General features: G+C 42.4%; 1 protein-coding gene across 3 annotated transcripts in view; it reads left to right on the plus strand.

The window, feature by feature from the left end:
- LOC141103740 (vitellogenin-1-like) overlaps positions 1 to 22,967 on the plus strand; it is a 232,430-nt gene that overhangs the window by 21,585 nt on the left and 187,878 nt on the right. For all 3 annotated transcript variants that reach the window (XM_073593683.1, XM_073593682.1, XM_073593684.1), the window contains exons 5-7: positions 11,582 to 11,743; positions 11,886 to 12,034; positions 16,742 to 16,895. In XM_073593683.1, coding sequence (XP_073449784.1) covers positions 11,582 to 11,743; positions 11,886 to 12,034; positions 16,742 to 16,895 — 465 coding nt within the window. The remainder of the gene's footprint in view (positions 1 to 11,581; positions 11,744 to 11,885; positions 12,035 to 16,741; positions 16,896 to 22,967) is intronic.

Below are 22,967 nucleotides of genomic sequence, written 5' to 3' on the forward strand. Positions count from 1 at the left end.
TCAGATGTGTTTTCAAAGTGTCCCTTACATTTTTTTGGAGCAGTGTATTTTTAATTTGATTCATAGACTTTGGGTAGCATAAAACAAGATAGCAGAACTATAATGCTCTCTATTTTCCACTTTATTTGCACTCAAAAGGGATATAAAAACTTACAGAATATAAAAACAACCAGGCTCTTGCTATCTGCAATGATCACTGCTCACCACATGGACTTCCAGGCCTTCTGAGGAAGCCCAATTAGAGGGTGTAACGTGTATAGGAGGGAGGAGCCGAGCCCGTAACGTCACCCTGCAGGCTTTTTTTTTGGAAGTCCATGTGGTGAGCCGTGATCATCATAGTAAGAGCCTGGTTGTTTTAATATTCTGTACGGTTTTATAATCCTTTTTGAGTTCAAGCAAATTGGAAAATAGAGAGAACTATGGTTCTGCTTTATTCTTCTTACAATCTGCAATGATCACGGCTCACTGCATGGACTTCCAAGGAGGCTGCAGGGTAACGTCAAGGGCTCAGCTCCTCTCTCCTATACGTGTTACTCCCTGTGACTGGGCTTCCTCAGTAGGCCTTTTTGGAAGTCCATGTGGTGGATCATTGCAGATAGTTATTGCCTAGTTGTTTTGTAAGTCTGTAAGTTTTTTGATAATTATTTTGAGCGCAAATAGAGAGGAAAATAGAGCGCTATGGTCTTGCTTTCTTGTTTTATGCTACCCATATTCTATAATGCATGAGCACTGTGGAAGGGGGAAATTAATCTGGACCATAAGGAGGAGGAGTGGTGGAGTTAACATATACATTTGGGATATTTGGGAGTGTAATAAGCTAGTTTTGACCCATGTATGAGGTCTAATAAAGAGGTGGGCATGTTTTTCACCTATGGGGTGGAGGCACAAATGGCACATGATGAAGAGTGAAGGTTTCTGGGGGAACCTTTAACACAGAAGTGTTTTAGTTGTGTCAAAGCTATTGATGACTGATTTCACATTTTTCCTGGGCTGTTTTGTGTGCACTATATGTTTCTACTCTATTATATATTGTTGCTCCACACCATTTTTGTGTTATATCAGATTTGTAAGAGGTGGTGGTGTATCACCTGTACAGTGTTTGAGCAGCAACAACAATTTTATTTTATTTTTATTAATATCTTTTATTATTAGGTTTTCAATAATATTATAAGTTTAGGTTGTGCTGATTGCATTTTGGTTAAAAAAAAAAAAAAAGAAGCGTCTACCTATTGGTACATGAAGGCTGTAATACATAAGTGGAGTAGAAAAGCTTGTGACCACTCAAGACATTGCACCATGTTATAAATATGGATATATATATTTTTTTCTTTTTTCTTTTCTTTCTTTCTTTCTTTAAGAAACAGAAATAGGCTCAGTGTCATATTATAGTTAGTAAAATAAGTACATATCATTAAATAAAAAAAAAAAAATGAAGAGCAAGCAGGGAACTTTGAGATGGATCACTCAATGACAAGTTCAGGAGGCCATCCATGGGATTATGGGCTATGAGCTTTCATCTAGAAAAAAAGAAAGTATTATTGGCAAGAAGAGGGTCAGCCGAGGGTACAGGTGCCCAGAGAGAGAACGCTCTAAGTGAAAAATGTTCTTTATGGAACGTGGATTAATTTATTGTACGACACTGAGACATGTAAGTATGACAAGATACACATTAAGAGAATATTGTTATTCTGAGGAGGCCTGTGTCAAGAACACACTGCTGCCTCTTTATATGACTAAAGCCATCGAGGTAATCAAAGGAGACACAGGCAAGGCTCGGAGGCAGAACGTTGTGTGTTTAAAAGTAAAACGATTTGCCTCGCTTTAAGGGGAGATGTGGATTATATATATTTTCAGCTAATGAATAGCATAGTTATTTTTGAAAGGTTTAACTAGAAGTAAGTTTTAAAGCGACTCTGAACTCAATGCAAACTAAATAATGAAAGGGCTACAAAGTATATTAAGGTGATGGTAATCCTCAGACAAGAGATATGAACAAAGCATATCCCTCCATAGTGTGTACTTGTCTCAGTCCAGAGCACAGAGTGTCATTTCTGTCTGCTGCTTTGTTCCTCTGCTATCAGCATGAATCACTTCTGATGAGTTTTCATGACGCAAAGAGAAAAGGGGTGAGAGCCTTAGCTCTGTTTCTGTGTGCTGCTTGAAGGTAGGTGTGTCCCCTTCCTCCAATCAGCTTTCAGAGCTCTCCTCACTGATGTAACTTCAGCTCCCCACCCCCTGCTTTTGAGGGCTGAGAGATCCTGTGTAAAATCTGCACTTTGAATGGATGTAGGGGACAGACGGTTGTAGATAAACAGGTACAGCTTACGTAAGAGGATTTGATTTATCTCTGTGTATAACCTGAGGCCGGTCACTTCACTGGGTATATATAAGGGTTTACAACCACTTTAAAGAAGTGTTCTTTTTCAAAAGCAGCATTATGCATTGACATACCTCCATAGACCCAGTATGTCCAGACAGTATGGTCACTTGCTTGTCAATAGGACAAGGAGGTGGTATCCAACATCATTTTACTGCAGCCAATTGCAGTACAGAGGATGTTTTTCTTGTCTTTCGAAGTGTAAGAAGACCATTACTTCCCAAACCCTGTTTCTGCAAAGTGCTAACACTGACTAAGGGAACATTAAGAAACAGGCCAGTTCTAGCTAGGACTGAACCAACTAGCACTAAACTGGAGGAGAGGAGATACCAAACTACATAAGTAAATAAGTTGCAGTGGTTCAATACCACCACTATATGTCAGCACACTACTGAAAAAAAACACCCTGAAGTGGTTCAAAATAGAACAGAAAAAATAGATTTTGGGACAGAAGAAGTGGTATTAACCACTTCAGCCCCGGAAGGATTTACCCCCTTAATGACTAGGCCATTTTTTGCGATTCCGCACTGCGTCACTTTAACTGACAATTGCACGGTCATGCGAAGTTGAACACAAACAAAATGTATGTCCTTTTTTTCGCACAAATAGAGGTTTCTTTTGGTGGTATTTGATCACCTCTGCGGTTTTTGTCTTTTGCGCTAAAAACAAAAAAAGAGCGATAATTTTGAAAAAAAAAAAAAAAAACAATATTTTTTACTTTTTGCTCTAATAAATTACCCCCCAAAAATTAAAAAAAACAAACAAATTTCTTCATCAGTTTAGGCCAATATGTATTCCTCTACATAGTTTTGCTAAAAAAAAATCCCAATAAGCGTATATTGATTGGTTTGCGCAAAATTTATAGCATCTACAAAATAGGGGATAAATTTATAGCATTTTTATTGTTAGTAATGGCGGTGATCAGCGATTTTTAGCGGGACTGCAACATTGCGGCGAACAGATCGGACACTTTTGATGCTTTTTTGGGATCATTGACATTTATACAGCGATCAGAGCTAAAAATAGCCACTGATTACTGTATAAATGTCACTGGTGGGGAAGGGGTTACCACTAGGGGGCAATCAAGGGGTTAAATGTTCCCTAGGGAGTTGTTTCTAACTGTGGGGGGAGTGGACTGACTGGAAGTACAGAGAGATTGGTGACTTCCCTGACAGAACAGGGATCTGTCTGTTTACATTGACAGATCCCTGTTCTGGCTCTCTGAGGAGCGATCGTGGGCCACTGTACAGCTATGGCTACGGTCGCTTCTCCTCTCAGCCAATCAGGTTAAGACCCACTTCTTGATTGGCCTGGAGGAGAAGCACGAAGACAATAGCGAATATTAGTTTGCTATTGTCACACAACTGGGTGGGCTCAGGGCGCAGTGCTCTGTGCCCCCCGAGCCACCCTTTTTTTAAGTCAATTAGAGCCTCAGCCTCTAATCATGTGCTTAAAAAAAACCCCCATTGAAATCCATGCATCTGGCACCCCACATGTAGATTAGGGGACGGGCGCATGGATTGGGGGGGCGGCGCCCTTGTGCCCCTAATGGAGCAGCTGCCACTGCTGACCATTCTGTATGCCTCTAGACATATAGATAATGCTGTGGTTAAATTATTGTACAAAGCACATTTAATATACACCATAATATAATATACCGTAAAACCTTCGATAGCGAGTAACTTGGTCTGCGAGTGTTTTTTTTTTTTTCAATATTTTTATTAAAGTTTCAGTAGAGACATTACAGAAGAGAAGCAGTGTTAACCATACATTAGATCACTGTAAACAGGTTCGCATGAACGTGTATTTTTGGCAAAACCATAGTAGGAAACATGTGGGAACAATGTATTCTATCCCAAGAGTTAAGCAGAAGGTGGGGTCATAGTCCAGCTCCCTCAGACACCCCATTTGGGGACACGCTGTGTCATGGGGGGGAGGACAACTCACCCTACCTGAGATGTTGGAAGTTTTGTTAGGATGACTAAGTGCATAGAAATGTGTGCGGTAAAGTGAAGACAAACAGATGTCCAAGTATGGACTAAACTTGCGTAAGAAACATTAGAATAGCCAGCGTCAGCGAGCTAGGAGAAGGGTATTCAGTCTTGGGTTGAAATCCCAGAGAACCAATAAACTGATGTGTATAATACTTTTGTTAACTGTAAAGAAACCGTATAAAAAAAGAAACATACGCTTAAAGTTTAACAATGCAGTAAGCTTGACCTGGCGATAAGTTTTACTATAGAGATGAGTTGTAAAATGTCAAATACCTACTGGAAAGGGGAAGTAGGATATTTAGAAGAGAGAATAGGGTAAAGAGGGGAGAAGGAGAAGATTGGTAGGGAGGTAGGGTAGGGGAGAGTGGAGAGGGTGAGGGAAGGTGTGAGGTCCCAGGTGTTTGTAGCTAGTATCAGACGAATTGGTCAAGAGATACGTTGGAGAGGGTGCCTCTTATGGGAGTAAAAGGGAATCATCAAAATTGGGTGGGAGAAGGTGTGTCACCCAAGGGGACCAAAGGACTTCATTTTTGGCAACCTTGTTAGATATGACTGCCTCTATTTTTGCGTGGATTATTGCGGCAATAGGGAGGTCCAACCTTAGGTTGATAAAGGAACCAATTAGATGTTCCGTAACGCGTCCCTTTCTGATGACAGCATCCGGCTTGCGGTCCACGCTAGTCCACGCTAGTTGCCGTCTCTCACCGCTGATGTCACTTCGTAGACTTGGCTTTTTGGCAGTTCCATGGCTCAGGATCCTCTGCCGCAGCACATGAAACAGCCCTGAGAACCTTCACACGCTGTGGACCTCCCTATTGCCGGATCACCTGCACCTATAACGATTATATGCTTTCTATTCGTCTGATCTTGTAAGTGTTTTGAATCCTTTGGGGATACTAAATAGCTTTTAATTCTGCACTTAGAGGCGCCTCTCTTTTTGTTTCGTTGTGACCTGCAAGAGAAGTTTGAATTGGCATTGGGATAGGTTTGGCGGTTTGAGATTTAAAAGTGCTATAGTTGGGTCAGGTTGTAGAGTTGTATCGAAGAGGGTGGTGAGTATGTTAAACAGGTTGGACCAAAAAGTATGTGCATTGGGCATGACCACCAAATATGGTGGAAGTTCCCTTGTGCGGAACAACCTCTAAAGCAGGTGAAGGGGTAGTGAGGAACATATTTGGCTATTCTGGCTGGGACCAAGTACCAATGGGTCAGGACTTTGTAATTGGTTTCCAATGCCACAATGTTTTGGGAGGAGGATTTTGTGGCCTTTCATATATGGTGCCAGCCCACATCTTTTAATGTGATTTCCAAATCTCTTTCCTATTTAGAGGTATAGCAAGGGACAGGAGAGGGTCCTGTCATTAAGCAATTGGGTGTAGAGGGTTGAGATTATGCCTTTTCTGTGCGGGTCGCTATTGCAGGCTTGTTCAAAGTAGGGGACATGAAGAGGGAAAAACATTCTCTGGGAATTAAGGATGTGAAGAAATGCTTTATCTGGAGGCATCAGAAGATTTCAGAGGTTGGGATATCGTTTGAGTCCCCGAGGGTCGGAAAGGGCTTTATGCCATTAGAAGATATACATTTTTGTGTTCGGATGAGGTTAGTGGAAGACCATTTGTGAAAGAAGGATGGTAAGGTCCAAGCTGGGTAGAATGAAGGGTTGCGTAGGAAGGGTAGCATTGGGTTATGATGAGATTGAAGTGAGTGCTTGGACTTAAGACGGTTCCAAAGAGAGAGTGAGTGGCGTATAACTGGGTTATGTATTGTGCGGCGATCTGATGGGGGAAGCCAGAGGAGGTTTGCAACAGAGAGGGGGTTGCATTCGATGGATTCCAGGGCCACCCAAAGGGGTATTTCAGTGGTGGAGTGGTACTCAGGCAGTTGGGCTAGTTGAGCAGCATAGTAGTACTTTGTGAAGTGTGGAAGGCCTAGGCCCCCCTGATCTTCGGTAGGTAGAGGGTAGAATGTGGAATACGGGGTATAATGATGTGCCAGATATAGGAAGATGTTCGTCTCTGTAATATGCAGAGATAGTAGCCTGGAACAGGGATGGGTGGAACTCGGAATACTGTAGGTATAATATTTTAGGGAGAATCGTCATTTTGACTGCAGTTATTGTACCCATCAGGCGTGGGCCAGGGTTGGTCTTGAAAGCCTATGGAGTATGTGCCCCTGGAGTGGCAGTCCAGGGGTGGCAAATAATCACTGTGAGTGGCAGTCACTTTGATTTGAGGCACCACGGTCACTGCACCATAGAACACGCTTTTTTTAGCACCTGCCTCTTGGGCCGGGCCTTTTGGCTGGGACCAGAGGAATTTTTTATTCCTGGCCGGAGGGCCTGGTCATTGTTTTACACAATGGCCACCTTTTTCACTCTCCTCTTCACTATCCCTTCCCCACTTTCTTTTTATTTATTTTATTTAATTGAAGCCTATGTTTGTCACGTTTTGTCTTTTTATGTTTGTACACGGTTGTCTCACTGTGTGATGAGTAAGGATGCGGGTCCTCGGGCCAGCCCTGAAGTCTTGGGAAGGGGTGGACATGGCGTTTTGGCTTAGTTCGCCCTCTCTCATGGGGTCTCCCTTCGGGGGAGCCTCACCTAGTACTTGGGTGGGTTCTGTTTCGGCAGGCCCTCCAGAGAACGGGGTCTGTCTGGTTTCGGCCAGATAGACCATTGTAAAGTACCTTTGTCCCCGTCTGGAGCCTAACGCCCCGGGGGATCAGGGAATTGGCACGTCTGTGTACCCGTTGCACTTTTTTGTGTTCACTCTTTATGTGTGTGCACATTTTTTTGGCAGCGGGTGAAGTTTTATATAAAAAATATATTGTACCCATCCAGGTGAGTGGGAGATGAGACCATTGGGTGAGGAGGCTGGTGAGGTGAGAACGCATCGGGGGTTAATTGACTGAGTAAAGGTCTGCGAGTGTTTTAAAAGACGAGAACATTTTAAAAAATAAATTTTACCTTGATAAACGAGCGACGTCTTGCAATAGGAGTAGCAACTGAGAATAAAAGAAAAGAGAGGCTCCTCTAATGCCGCGTACACACGAGCGGACATTACGGCGGACTTTGCCCGGCGGACTTTTCGATGTACTTTCCGACGGACTTTCTGAATGAACGGACTTGCCTACACACAATCCACCAAAGTCCGTCGAATTCGTACGTGATGACGTACGACCGGACTAAAACAAGGAAGTTCATAGCCAGTAGCCAATAGCTGCCCTAGCATGGCTTTTTGTCCGTCGAACTAGCATACAGACGGCGGACTTTTCGACCGGACTCGATTTCAACGGATAAATTTTAAACAAGTTTCAAATCTAAGTCCGTCCAACTTTTGAGAAAACACAGTCCGCTGGAGCCCACACACATCGAATTGTGCGACGAAATCCAGTCCGCCGGGCAAAGTCCGCCGTAATGTCCGCTCGTGTGTACGCGGCATTAGTGTAGCAGCATGGTTACATTTAAAGTGGTTGTAAACCTCCCTGTGTAATTTGTACCTATAGGTAAGCCTAGAATAAGGCTTACTTATAGGTACTGTAAATATCTCCTAAACGTGCGCCATTTAGGAGATATTTACTGTATATTGCGCCGATGATGTCACGCTCGTGCTGTTTCTTCAGAGCCCTGTGCCGTGACTGGCAGCTCCCGCGCACATGTGCGGGAGTAACGTCACGCAGTTTCAGCCAGTCACACAGCCAGAGTCCACGGGCTCGGAAGGAAGACGGGCAAAGATGGATGCGGCCTGTAGTGGGGATGACGCAGACTTCGTTTGCAGGTAAGCATCACATAATGTGCTAGTATGCAATGCATACTAGCACATTATGCCTTTACTTTACAGGAAAGATAAAAAAAAACACACACACAGTTCACTTCCTCTTTAAAGAAGAACTGCGGTAATCTCAGTCTGTCCACACCACACCCGGGGATGGTGAAAAAGTGAGAAAACTTCAGCGAGTGCCAAGCCAGGGACCCAGCGGGACAGCAGAGGTGACGCTTGCAGAGCATCAGTGGGTGCCAAGCCAGGGACCTAGCGGGTCAGCGGGGGTGACGCTTGAAGAGTATCTGTGAGTGCCAAGCCAGGGACCCAGCAGGGAAGCAGGGATGACGCTTGAGGAAGATACTGAGTGCTAAAAGTGGAAGAGCTCAGGGGATCCAGTGGCTATTGGATCCAAAGTCTAGTGAAAGACTGGGAGTTCATTGAAGCCTCAAGGGACCCGGGACTTTGCTACACATACTTAATAGTGTGTGAGTACACTATACAGGCGCTTGCAGCAGTTCCATTTATTTTTATTTGTATTATATGTTAATTTATTTATTGGTATCAATCATTTATATTTCCTACATTTACCTAAATTAGCTGTAGCAGCGCATAAGTTTACCTTAATATAAATCACAATGTGGCTTGTATAACAATTGTATATGCAATATTTTTTGTGATTTGCTATATATTGCTTCCATAAAGGTAGAGTTACCCTTTAATCAGTTTCATAGACCATAATGTTGGAGGGCGATTTAGAATCTGTGGGAATATGTTTCTGTACGTTGACATTGAACATGATCATCTAAACTATAAATGTTGTTCTACAGAGTGACTGATTAGTAAGCGGCCCAGAGCTCACACTCCATTCTGCATTCATGCTGCCGATTCAGACGGACTCAAAATTCTGTTCATTATTCGTGTGCGCCCTCCGTTGTCCTGTCCTTTATTCCTGGGAGAAGGTCCAGGCCTGACTGCCCCATTGAAATCGTTCTTGCCTGTGGCTGAAGCTACTAGACCCGAGGCTCAACACTCTGTCTCTGTGCAGATGAATGATCCATGCCATATTATTTTTTTCTGAACAATATAAGCAGCTTCTGGAAAATTGTGATGGTCAGTTCAGGGGGGATACTGAAGTTTTAAAAGATATTTAACTAAATATCAGTGGCAGACAATAAAATGTCATCCCGGCTCTTTTATCAAAGCGTCAATTCATTTTAAAGTCTACCGATATAAACTATTCACCTAAATGCTTATGTAGCACCCTCTACCAATAGGTAGGTGCTAATAATGTTTTTTTAGGAACTGTCAGCACAGGCAAATTTAGGCAGGCTTATGCTGCAAGCTAGGCCTGTCTGTTTTGATCTGGTAGCTGGGAGTGGTCAGAGTAGCAGTGGGTGTGACCACCTGTGCTCCAGTTCTGAGGCGCCTCCCCTGCTTCCAGGGAGAATATTCTGGAAGAGAGGCCGGGCCTAGAACTGGAGTGGCAGGCAGCTCATGTGGGAGCCCTGACCAATCCTTATCTGGTATTGGCAGGGGCGGGCCTCCTATATAAGCTGAGGTGATATGCCACTGGGGGGGATGTCGGCTGAGTGAAGTGAGTATGTGTGTATATTATAAGGACAGTGGAGAAGGTGAAAGAGCACAAGGACTCCAGCCCATAAGATAGCTTGAGGCCATTCAGAATCATGTGGGAATCACCTAGCTTTAAGATTTGTATCTGCCTGTGTGTGTGTCTAGGCAGCTAAATTTGGATGAGCTTCCCTCTAGTGGTGGCTGGTGGTATTGCAGGCTGTGATAACTGTTTTGCAGATCTGTTTTTTTTTTTAATTCCCAAAGTATTGCAGATCTGTTTTTTTTTTTAATTCCCAATGTAAGCTCTTTCCTCACCGCCATCTAAGTAAGGATCTCGCTTTGGTCAGAAAGTCGCCATGGGCATGATCTTCATCACATCAGCTTTAACAATATATGATGTTTTTATAATACAAATTATCATAAGTGATGTTGGAACTGAATAACAGCACATATGTGTGATTAATGATAAGACAAAAAAAAAGCATTTGGCTTGAAAGGCAACATAGAACACATTGTTTTCATAAAATCCATCATTTTATTGTAAACACAATATAAAAAAAGACACATAGAGAACACGTGTCAGTAAAAAAAAAGCATACAGATGAAAGTAATGACCAATATAAGCCAGAAAATTATTTGCAATAATATTGTTACATAGTATTGAGTGAATGAGCCCCTGTGCGTCAACGCGTTTCGTCGGTCCGATTCCTCAGGACTCACAAAAGGGGGGAATAAACAGCTTTGACTACAGAAATAAAAAGTACATATAAGTCAATTACATTCTATGCAAAAATCAAACATGCAATATTAACACATCATATGAAAAGAGTTGCATCTATAAAAAATAGCACATTCACCTCGCCTGGATGATGAAACGCACTTGCAGAAGTCTCCCTGGGTGGGCACCGGAGCAAAACAAGAGCCGACCGGTCCCACAGCTAATGTACAAGAGCTATAACATCAAAATTGCCCGTGACTAGTTGAAAATTGGTAATAGAAATATGCATCCAAATATACATACAGTATATGCCTGAACCTGAATGCCAAAACTGGGAAGGATATAAGTATGGCATATAAAAATGTGCACAGCATAAAAAAAATCTATGCACATACAACCACCAAGGGTGTCAAACAGATTATATGCTATAATACTAGAAGCAGCTATAGATATGCATAAATGACATCCATCCATGTAAATAGTGTAATTATAATCCCAGAGTGGCACACAGGGGACTGGACATGTGCCAATTATCCACTAAAGAGTAATAAGTATGTTGGGTATCAAGAGCTTAAAAATAGACTTACTTGGTAAGTAAAGAGAAAGCGCCTTAAAACTTATAATTGCCAAGGTCGCACACGTAAGGCCATGGCATGCGCCAAGAGTATTATCATCCAGGCGAGGTGAATGTGCTCTTTTTATATGATGTGTTAATATTGCATGTTTGATTTTTGTATAGAATGTAATTGACTTATATGTCTTTTTTTATTTATGTAGTGAAACCTGTTTCTTTCCATCTTTTGTGTGTCCTGAGGAAGCGGACCAGTGAAACACGTTGACGCACAGGGACTCATTAACTCCATACTATGTAACAATATTATTACAAAGAATTTTCTGGCTTATATTGGCCATTTTTTGCATCTGTATACATATGTTTCTAACTGACACTTCTTCTCCATGTGTCCTTTTTAAATTTGATTTTATGAAAACAAGGCGTTCTATGTTGCCTTTAAAGTCCGGCCAAATGCTTTTCTTTTTGTCTTAAATTATATCTACAGATGTGGCAATGAAGTGATTTTGCAATTATCTTGTGATTAATGATAAAGAAAATGATGACCATGATCGTGATGATAATGGAACTGTCTCCTTTATCTGGTAGAATGGGATTAGTGGACTTTGCCAAACCAGTTACGTGATTCAAGAAAAACCTAAAGCGAACCAACTGCTCATTACCAAATCTGTAAACCTAAATAACTGTGAAGAAAATGAGAGGATGGTCACTGGAAATGCCTATTTCTACACATGCCCCCTGTGCAAACAGGTATGAAAACATACTAAAAACTGATTGCAATTTTGTATATTCGCAGGTACATCTCCTTTGTCAATTTTTCTGAAGTACATTTTTTATTCCCTTATCTCATGGAAAAACATAATAATTTGTTGGTGGTTTTTTTTCTCTTTAGAGAAACAATAATTTCCGAGCAGCTGCAACCTACAGCTATAACGTGAAAGGAACAAATACGGGTGGTCGTCTCCTGGGGGCGGAAGTACAAGAAGTTCACCAGTTCACGCCGTTCAATGAAATCGATGGAGCGGTGGTGGTAGAGGCAAGGTACATTTCTTTATCTTGTCACTTGAAAAGCAAAAATGTTTCAAAGTTGAAGTTATGCTCTAAGGTCAAGCTGTAATGGTTTTGTTCAATAGGGTTTTGTAACAATAATTATCTATAGGCACAGTGCAGTCACCAATAGCAGCTGAACAGAATCCATGCTTATACAGAGCTTGCTACAATACACTGAGCTCTAATTAGTTGTTGCCCTTTGAACTGCATTGCTGAAAAAGCTCATAGATACTGGTGCAATGCAGATCTATTGCTGGATGGAAACACATTGAATGTGATAGGAACTAGGGTGTGGTTGGTGGTCAACTGTGGCCTGAAGGGTTCAGGCTTGAAGAGCTGGCCAGTTGGCTCTGGTGTAGCTCAGGGCAGAAGCATAACTAGTACATTCTGGGCCCCGGTGCAGCAAATCAGGAAGGACCCCCCTGACCCCATCCCAGGGCCCTTTCTATCGGTCCTGTAGCTCTTGCCCCTGGTCCTGGGAACCTTTCCACTGGTCCCAGGTCCCTTCCTGCTGTTCCCAGGGCCCTTTCCATTGGTCCTGGAGCCCTTCCTACTGATCCTGGGGCCCTTTACTCTCATTGTGGAGCTCTTTATTACAGGCCCACAGTGGTACCCTTCCTGCTGTCTTGAGGCCTTCCAGGGGGGTGGAACACCAGGGCCCTAGTGCAAGTGCAAGCTTTGGGATCCTGGTAGTTCCACCACTGACATCTTACTCTTACTAGGGGGGCATTTTGGGGGATGTAAGGGGGCACACTAGAGGATAAAAGGAGGTGCTAAAGTACTAAAATAGTGCCCCCTTACAGTACATCCGCCAGAGTGTCCCCGTAGTGCCCCCTTGGTGCCTCCAGAGTGCTCCTTACGTCCTTCACCATGCCCTCCTTCAGAGCTCAAAAAGAGAATCTGGAATTTGCATTGTCAGTATATGTAATTTAGCCAAAAGTCTGGGCACTCACAAGTTTCATTGTGGGCTTTCAGGAAGTGCAGAAATTGTGTATAGCAGGCCACCCGCAACTCGCAAGCACGTTGAGCTGACGGTAATAAACTTTAAAATGTATTGTCAGCAATTTGGAACTGCGCATGTGCAGGTTCTGATTTCAACCAATTAGTGTACTGCTGAGCTTGGTTTATACTCGTGCAGCAGGGCGTGTGAATATAAGCCACACTCCACTGCCCAATCCAAGGTTGAACCCAGCACTTCTCTAGTCGGCTGCTTCCAGTACTGCGCATGCGCAGTTAAAAAGTGCTGACAACATTTTTGCACTTTTGCACTTTCGTCCTGTTTATAGACAGGAGAAAATGCTTGTTAACACTACCCCAGACACGCGGCCGTCTTGGGGGCCCCCACTGTGGCGGAACGCCAGGGCCCGGTCGCAAGTGCGAACTTTGCAATCCTGGTAGTTCTGCCACTGGCTCTGGGTGTCCACCAGAAAAGAAAAGGAGGCAGGAAAGTTCTTATAGTATAGTAAATTGCTTCAAAAGGGATAAGAGACTTGAAAAGTGGTTCAAGAGTAAGAAAAAGAGAAAATAAAAAATGACTTACATCTGTTGAGGGTGCGGTCACCCCAAAGGGGTGGGAACACACAACCTTCCAAGTATGTGGGAGGATAAAAACCTGTCTCCACGCAGGATAAAGGTGGTCGCTCCCTATGCCTCGGGAATTCCTATCCTGGGTCCTCTCCGGGGGTTCTTAGGCAGGTATATGTAATTGATAAGTACAAAAAGAGTCTTCAACAATAACTCTTTGGTGGTCCAATGAGACACTCACCTTGGGCACTTTTGCTGATCAGACCACTAATGGGTTATCTTTGTAGATTTCTCTTGTACTTACCGATTACATTGAATTTGATGGCCAAGTTGTGCCCTTGCAGAGCACTTGAAGTTCTAGTTGACCCTTTTCCAATTTGTAGCAAATGTCAAGTCTCTAGCAAGAGCAAAGTTGCAGTGATGAGTCTACAGAAAGAGCTCTGCAAGTCTACAGCATGAAAATTCTGCCACAGTGACCCCCTGTGATGGGATGACTATTGCACAACATCACTGAACCAGAACTTGTAGCAGACTTGTAGAATGTTTGCAAAGTTGATCTGGAGTCATGCAATGCGGACTTGCTGCAATTGTACAATACACTTGTGAAGCCTGGCAAGTCTAGCAATAGCTTAGCAAGTCATTTTCAAACATCCAGCACAATTGCTTGCTTTCTGGGTATGAAAGGGTGCTATTTGTCCTGAAGAAGCTGGCCAAATCATGCCCAATTATGCTACTGCTGTGTTTATCCTTTAGAGAGGAAGCTACTGTCTTTACAAGGTGTGTTTGTAGGCCTGTAGAGAGAGACATGTGGTAGCAACCTTGTAAGTTGTTTTGGAAATGCTGCCAATGATCATATAACCCCCATTCATATGGGGCCAGCGGCCACGAAAAGTCACAGGAGATGTCAACAACCCATTGTTTTCAAATGGCAAGTAAAAACAGACGGCTGAGCCATGATTTTGCCTCTCCCCTGGCTACCCACCTGAACTATCACAATATAGCTGGAAAGGGCTATACACATGCTGCGTTGATGCTTTGCTTCCTGGCAGTGGCATTTTTGCTCAGGCTGGAGAGTTTAACAGACGGCACTTAATCAAGAAGTACAGAGCCCCATCGGGAGGAATTTACTAAGACTGGAGCAGACAGAATCTGGAGCAACTGTGCATTGCAACCAATCAGCTTTCAGCCTTTTATTTTAAAAGCTTAACTGAACAAGCTGAAGTTGGAAGGTGATTGGTTATGCACAGCTGCTCCAGATCCTGTCCGAGCCAGTTCATTGTAAATTCCCCCCAGCGATGATACACTATATTACCAAAAGTATTGGGATGCTTGCCTGTACTCGCAGATGAACTTTAACAACTTCAATACCAGGCACTTTCGCCCCTTACCGCCCAGGACAATTTTCAGCTTTCAGCGCTGTTGCACTTTGAATGACAATTGCACGGTCATGCTACACTGTACCCATACAAAATTTTTATCATTTTGTTCCCACAAATAGAGCTTTCTTTTGGTGGTGTTTGATCACCTCATGGGGTTTTATTTTTTGCTAAACAAACTAAAAAAGACCAACATTTTTGAAAAAAAAAAAGGTTTTCTTCGTTTCGTTATAAAATTTTGTTTTCTCCTTCACTGACGGGCACTGATGAGGCGTCACTGATGGGCACTGATGAGGCGGCACTGATGGGTTGGCACTGATAAGGTGGCACTGATGGGCATTGATGTGGAGGCACTGATATGTAGAATTAATGGGCACTGATAGGCAGCACTGATATGCAGCACTGATGGGCACCAATAGGCAGCACTGATATGCAGCACTGATGGGCACTGATAGGCGGCACTGATGGGCACTTATAGGTGGCACTGATGGGCACTAACAGGCATCTGTGATGGTCACTGACTGGCTAGTGTGATGGGCACTGACTGGCGGCTGTGATGGGCACTGACAGGCGGCACTGATTGGCACTGATATGCGGTACTGATTGGCACTGACAGGTGGCACTGACAGGTGGCACAGATTGGCAGCACTGATGATGAGGTACTGATTATGTACTGACAGGTTTTACTGCTGGGCACTGACTGGCACTGTGGTGGGCACTCATTGGCACTGATATGGGCACTCATTGGCACTGATCTGGGTACTATTATCTGTTTTTTTATGGGGCACTGACTGGCAGCTTATGGCACTGACTGGCAGCTGTCACATCTGATGGGGCTGTGCTGATAATCAGTGTGCTAATTATCAGCACAGAACCCCCTCTGACAGGCAGAGCCCCCGATTGGCTCTCCCTGTCAGTGCGAACCGAGGAATGCCGCTTCCTGGTTCACGCGATGATCAGTTGTGATTGCGCACCAGTGCACAAAGCAAGGTCCATAAAGACATGGATGAGCAAGTTTGGGGTGGAGGAACTTGACTGTCCTGACCTCAACCCCATAGAACACTTTTGGGATGAATTAGAGCAAAGACTGCGAGCCGGACCTTCTCATCCAACATGAGTGCCTGACTTCACAATTGCGCTTCAGGAAGAATGGTCAAATGTTCCCATAGACACACTCCTAAACCTTGTGGACGGCCTTCCCAGAAGAGTTGAAGCTGTTATAGCTGCAATGGGTGGGCCAACTCAATATTGAACCCTACCGACTAAGACTGGGATGCCATTAAAGTTCATGTGCGTGTAAAGGCAGGTGTCCCAATACTTTTAGTAATATAGTTTATCTCTAGGTCTAAAATAAGGTACATAGTAAAATTAAAAAAAAGCTTTATTTAAAAATGTCATTAGCATGTGAACAATGAGGGGAGTAAGAAACTAGAGAAGGCAAAATATTATCAGACTAACCATCAAATTTAACATTTGAGTATAGATGCCCCTTTAATTTGTGTAGATGTCTATAGGACCATTTAAAGGTATATAAGGTGAACAAGTTGCTTAGTGCATTGCATACCTCTATTCAAGTTGAATAACTTGTGGCCTAGATAGAATCGCTGGAAAATAAAATAAAAAAACCCGCAAACCTATTTTAGCAGCTCCCATTTGAATAGAAAATATAGAGTATATAACAAAGAAAAAAAAAAGAAGAAAAACCTCTGCTGTGCAGCAAGAGAAGCTTGTTTTATTCAAGGTGTACAAATTCCCCTCTAATACTGCACGAGATTCATATCATTGTTACCCTTCACAGGCAGAGACTTGTATTAGCTACAGTTCAAGAGCAGATTCATTCGACCCCAGAGAATAATGACTATATTACCAAAGAGTCGCTACGGTATCACTTTGAGAGGAAACTGATTCAAACTCCTATTCAGTTGTTAAGAACAAAAAATGCAGAGAACCAGGTACGTGACGGCTAAGAATATCCTGTCGGCTTTTTGTATTCCAGTTTGCTATGCATTTTGGAGATGTAGGGGAACAAAAAATTATAATTGGTGTCTGCATAAAGTCTCCTCTTGGCGTGACAAGCAGGGCCAAGTTTTCACACGTTGACGCTCTAAGATGCAAGTAATTGTATAAAATGGTTCAAGATTAAAGGAGAACTCTGCTAGGTACAATTTCTATTGATAGTATTTAAAATGGCTATGTAGCATAATAGCAAAAGTACAATCCTTTTTATGGAAATCAGAGTTATGTTTTATGGTGTGTCTGTGGTTTTGGCTGCCTAAAATACATATATAACAATTTGAATTTTTACACCTGTGCGTGGCCACTCAACTAAGCAGGTATAACCACTTCAGCCCCGGAAGAATTTACCCCCTTCCTGACCAGAGCACTTTTTGCGATTCGGTACTGCATCGCTTTAACTAACAATTGCGCGGTCGTGCGACATGGCTCCCAAACAAAAGTGACGTCTTTTTTTTCCCCATATGTAGAGCTTTCTTTTGGTGGTATTTGATCACCTCTGCAGTTTTTATTTTTTTGCGCTATAAACAAAAAAATAGCGTCAATTTTGAAAAAAACGCATTATTTTTTTACTTTTTTCTATAATAAATATCCCCAAAAAATATTTTAAAAAACATTTTTTTTCCTAAGTTTAGGCTGATATGTATTCTTCTACATATTTTTGGTAAAAAAAATTGCAATAAGCGTTTATTGATTGGTTTGCACAAAAGTTATAGCATCTTCAAAATAGGGGATAGTTTTATGGCATTTTTATTGATAATTTATTTACTAGTAATGGCGACGATCAGCAATTTTTATTTTTTATAATGGTTATTGCATTTACAACACACAAAGCAACATACCTCCTCCTTGGTGGTCCTTGTTTGATCTCCTTGAGCAGTGCAGCAGTTATATCATCCCCGGCATCAGGATGGACACCACTGTTTGTTTTTAACTTCTCAGCTGCTGCAAAAAGTGTACATTTTATACAACATAAGTGACTCAGTTCTAGTAATATATACCCCTGAAGAGAGAAAGAATATTTCTACTGAAATGCGTCGGCTTATTCTGCTCATGTTTGGTCTCGGTATATGTATCATGACAATCACCAGGATCAAGTAGAACATTGGTCACAAGTATGTTGCTTTGTATGTTGTAAATGAAATAACTAAAGAAATAATTACGCCAGCCATATTTTTTATGTCCATGTTTAATAAAGTTTATTTTACATATTTTGTTTAACACCATGTCTACATTTACAACTAAGTATAGTACAAGTTTTCCATTAGGCCTTAAAAGTCCTGTTAGGGGGTCCTTTTTGCTCTTTTCTATGGCCAGCCTTAAGAGCCGACTTAGAGGCTAGACCCAGGCTATACATGGGGGTTTGACTTACAGTGCCTTGAAAAAGTATTTATTCCCATGAAATTTTCCACTTTTTGGCAACCAAAAATGTAAATGTATTTTATTGGGATTTTATATGATAGACCAACACAAAGTGGCACATAATTGTGAAGTGGAAGGATAATGATAAATGGTTTTCAATTTTTTTTACAAATAAATATCTGAAAAGTGTGGAGTACATTTGTATTCAGCCCCCCTGAGTCAATACTTTGTAGAACCACCTTTCGCTGCAATTACAGCTGCAAGTCTTTTTGGGGATGTCTCTACCAGCTTTGCACATCTAGAGAGGGACATTTTTGCCCATTCTTCTTTGCAAAATAGCTCAAGCTCTGTCAGATTGGATGGAGAGCGTCTGTGAACAGCAATTTTCAAGTCTTGACACAGATTCTAAATTGGATTAAGGTTTGGATTTCGACTGGGCCATTCTAACACATGAATATGCTTTGATCTTTGATTTAAACCATTCCATTGTAGCTATGGATGTTTAGGGTCATTGTCCTGCTGGAAGGTGAACCTCCGCCCCCGTCTCAAGTCTTTTGCAGACGCTAACAAATTTTCTTCTAAGATTGCCTTGTATTTGGCTCCATCCATCTTCCTATTAACTTTGACTAGATTCCCTGTCTCTGCTGAAGAAAAGCATCCCCACAACATGATGTTGCCACCACCATGTGTGGATGGTGTGTTCAGGGTGATGTGCAGTGTTAGTTTTCCAGCACACATGTTTTGCTTTTAGGCCAAAAGGTTCAATCTTGGTCTCATCTTACCAGAGCACCTTCTTCCACATGTTTGCTGTGTCCCCCACATGGCTTCTCGCAAACTGCAAACGGGACTTCTTATGGCTTTCTTTCAAAAATGGCTTTCTTCTTGTCACTCTTTATTAAGACCAGATTTGTGGAGAGCACAACTAATAGTTGTCCTGTGGACAGATTCTCCCACCTGAGCTGTGGATCTCTGCAGCTCCTCCAGAGTTACCATGGGCCTCTTGGCTGCTTCTCTGATTAATGCTCTCCTTGCCTGGCCTGTCAGTTTAGGTGGACGGCCATGTCTTGTTAGGTTTACAGTTGTGCCATACTCTTTCCATTTTCAGATAAGGGATTGAACAGTGCTCCATGAGATGTTGAGTGCTTGGGATATTTTTTTATAACCTAACCCTGCTTTAAAATTCTCCACAACTTTATCCCTGACCTGTCCTGGTGTGTTCCTTGGTCTTCATGATGCTGTTTGTTCACTAAGGTTCTCTAACAAACTTCTGAGGGCTTCACAGAACAGCTGAGATTAAATTACACACAGGTGGACTCTATTTACTAATAAGGTGAATTCAAAAGGCAATTGGTTCCACTAGAATTTAGTTAGGGGTATCAGAGTAAAGGGGGCTTAATACAAATGCACGCCACACTTTTCAGATATGTATTTGTAAAAAAATGTGAAAATCATTTATCATTTTCCTTCAACTTCACATTTATGTGCCACTTTGTGTTGGTCTATCACATAAAATCCCAATAAAATACATTTTTGGTTGTAACATGACAAAATGTGGAAAATTTCAAGGAGTATATATACTTTCTTAAGGCACTGTATACAGATACAAAGGGTCTAAAGCAGCCTTTCTCAACCTTTATAACACTCTTAAGGCACTCTTTAAATAAACTTCTGGTCTCACTCACCCAATCAATCATACTAAAGTATGATACTTTAGTGTGATGGTCAGTGGGAAGAATGCTCCTTATATATGTGGTCATTGGGAAGAATGATCCCCTTACAGATAGCTAAAAAGATCAATGGTGTCAGTGGGAACTTATCACTGGAAAATTGCTCATTGCTCAAGGAGCTCCTAGCAACCTCTGTAGGGACCCTAAGGTTACATGGAAACCTGGTTGCGAAATCCTGGTCTCTGGTTTAAAGTGGTAGTAAACTTAAGTTTGATATTTGTACCCACAGGTGAGCTTATAGTAAGACTTACCTGTAGGCCAAGTGAATACCTCCTAAACTGCGCTGTTTAGGAGATGCTCGTTCCAAACAAACCAAAGTCAGAAGGAAAAGTAGAGGTTCAGCAGCTCACAGAGAACGTTAGAGGGAGGCAGAAAAACCCATTAAAATTAGATTACAGGGCTGTTAAGTAGTGGATGTGTATGGATCATAGGTGCTTACACAGGGTGTGCTAGGTGTGCCTGGGCACACCCTAATCACCCTGTGCAATGACAATTTCCCCTGCTTCCTGGTGCCCCGTCCCCCCCCTGCAGTGGTGCCAGCTTCCCACCTCTCCTCCCAACATCAGCTGCTGCAGAGGATGTTTCAGGATGGAGAGCGGGGGAAGGGGCCAGTAAGTATTTCATTTACCAGCCCCTTCCTTCTCTGAACGAACACAGTGAGTGATCTGTATCGGTCGCTCCTGTGTTCATTCTTAACTGAAGCATAGTAACCTATGTTTACTATGCTTCCATTTGTGAATGAACAGGAAAAGTCTCAAAAGTGAGACCTTGATATTTCACCAGACATTGAAAAAATAAAATTTCCTCTAGGTGGGATATTTGGAAAGGGATAAATAGCGCAATGAGGTATGAGAGTAGTGTAAATAGTATATAAATTTTTATTAAGAAACATAGATTTAAAATAATGAGCACATATATACACTATACATATCACAAAATATCATGAATGAATACTGGACAGGACTAATCATATAATAACATTACAAAAAAGACAGCTAGTAAATCGCAAAGATCTGTTATGTTGGAGGTGAGCACAACAGAAAAGACCCAACGCGTTTCGAAAATGCTATTTCTTCATCAGGGGTGTATGCGATTTTATCGCAGAACCTACAACCGTCGTATGAACTGTGTAGTACTAGAGTGGATTTTCTGTCCAGATTTTGACGTTTAAAAGCAGTTTAAATGTTGCAGCTGTCAGCCTGTGGGGCCCAAAGCCCGACGGGGTGAGTAAATGCACCAGCGCAAATAGATGGGTCCAATGGTGGCACGAGGGGAAACATGGGCAGAGTCTCACACAAAGGACAAACCAAGCTGGCCCTCCGAAATGTATCCCTTACTAGGGGCGGTCGGAGTGGAGAGGGAGGAAAGGATACCAGAGCCAAGGCAAACGAGGATCTATACCTCCACAGATCCTTGAATCAGGAGACCAAAGGTGGCGCCCAAGAGGTTAATCTGATACTTGTACGGGCTCTATGGCGATGGATCCTCACCAGTGTCCACCCTAACAGCGAGCAGATTTCACCAAAGCCCCCAATGAGGCTCCTAAAAAAATTGTAAAAACAATTACATAAAAAATAATATTGTAAAAAATCTAAAATTTTAAAAAATGTATCAAAATAAAAACTACTGACACCGTCCACTGCTCTGCTGATGTACACACATGTGTGTTTGTGCTCTGGGGTGCACACCCTAATGCAATAGGCTGCGCACACCAATGTTATGGATTATTTTTGGAGAATAAGAATATAATTTAGTATCACTTTAAACAGATATCAAGGCTAATCAAGAAACAATCCATACTGCATGGACAGCAGCACACTGCTAGCCATTAATTTATGCATGAATGTGCATCTATATACCATTTATTTACTATAGTTATTGTGGTCGCAAGACCATTCAACCTCCCTTCTCAATTTTTGCGTGTCAAGGATGACAACACTGCTACAATGTTAGGAGCAGTCCTGCAGCATTGTCAGTCCTTCTAAAGAAGCAATGTAGAATATGGTGGCATGATCACTATGTTAACAGGCAGCACAGTACTGTGGATTGTAGTAAGAGGAACATGGAGTAATGTATAGTTCACAGTCCAGAAATGCTTATTGCCAAACATACAGGAGGGAATGATGAGGGCGCTCTGGTGAGGCTGGGTGTCAGTGGAGAGATGGCACTGAAGGCAGCACTTTGTAGAGAAGAAGCAGCTCTGGAGGGTCGTAAAGGAAAGAGAAAGGTGCCTCTAAGTTCAGTGGTTAAAAGGTTTATTACAGGCACAATGGGATTAAAAACACTTACTAGATAGTAAGAGGTCATAGGCATATAATGATTTGTCCTCATGTGGATTGCTGTAATCCTCATCTGTCTGGGGAAGAGAGAAAGCCGTCCTGCAGCTGTCAGAGTCCCTGATAACGTGGATTGGCGAGGAGGTGAAGATGCGATGAGGCGGCCAGATTCTGGAACCAAGCTGGAACGCACGCGGCCGATGTGACATCAGGTAAAGGTGGTGGGTGGTAACGCGTTTCGAAGCATGCACAGCTCCTTCGTCAGACCTGTTGAGCTGTGCATGATCTGAAACACGTTACTGCAAGGCAACAAACAAGGATTACAGGGATCTGCATGAGGACAAATCATTATATGCCTATGACCTCTTACTATCTTGTAAGTGTTTTAATCCCATTGTGCCTGTAATAAATGTTTTAACCACTGCACTTAGAGCACTTTTCTCTTTCCTTTTTGCCGAACATACACTTTAAGCCTGCCCATGATACTAAACTCACCTTTGTCACCCAGCTTCCAAATTCCTGAAGTTCGGTGGGCAGTAGGGGTTCTGATATTAAATGATGGGGTGGGCTAGCATTAGCAAGAGAGCATGGTTAAATGTCTTTAGCTGGCCAGCTAAAAGTCCAGGTATACTCTATTAGCTGAGTA

Source organism: Aquarana catesbeiana, linkage group LG07, assembly GCF_042186555.1.
Source record: "Aquarana catesbeiana isolate 2022-GZ linkage group LG07, ASM4218655v1, whole genome shotgun sequence".
NCBI lineage: Eukaryota > Metazoa > Chordata > Amphibia > Anura > Ranidae > Aquarana > Aquarana catesbeiana.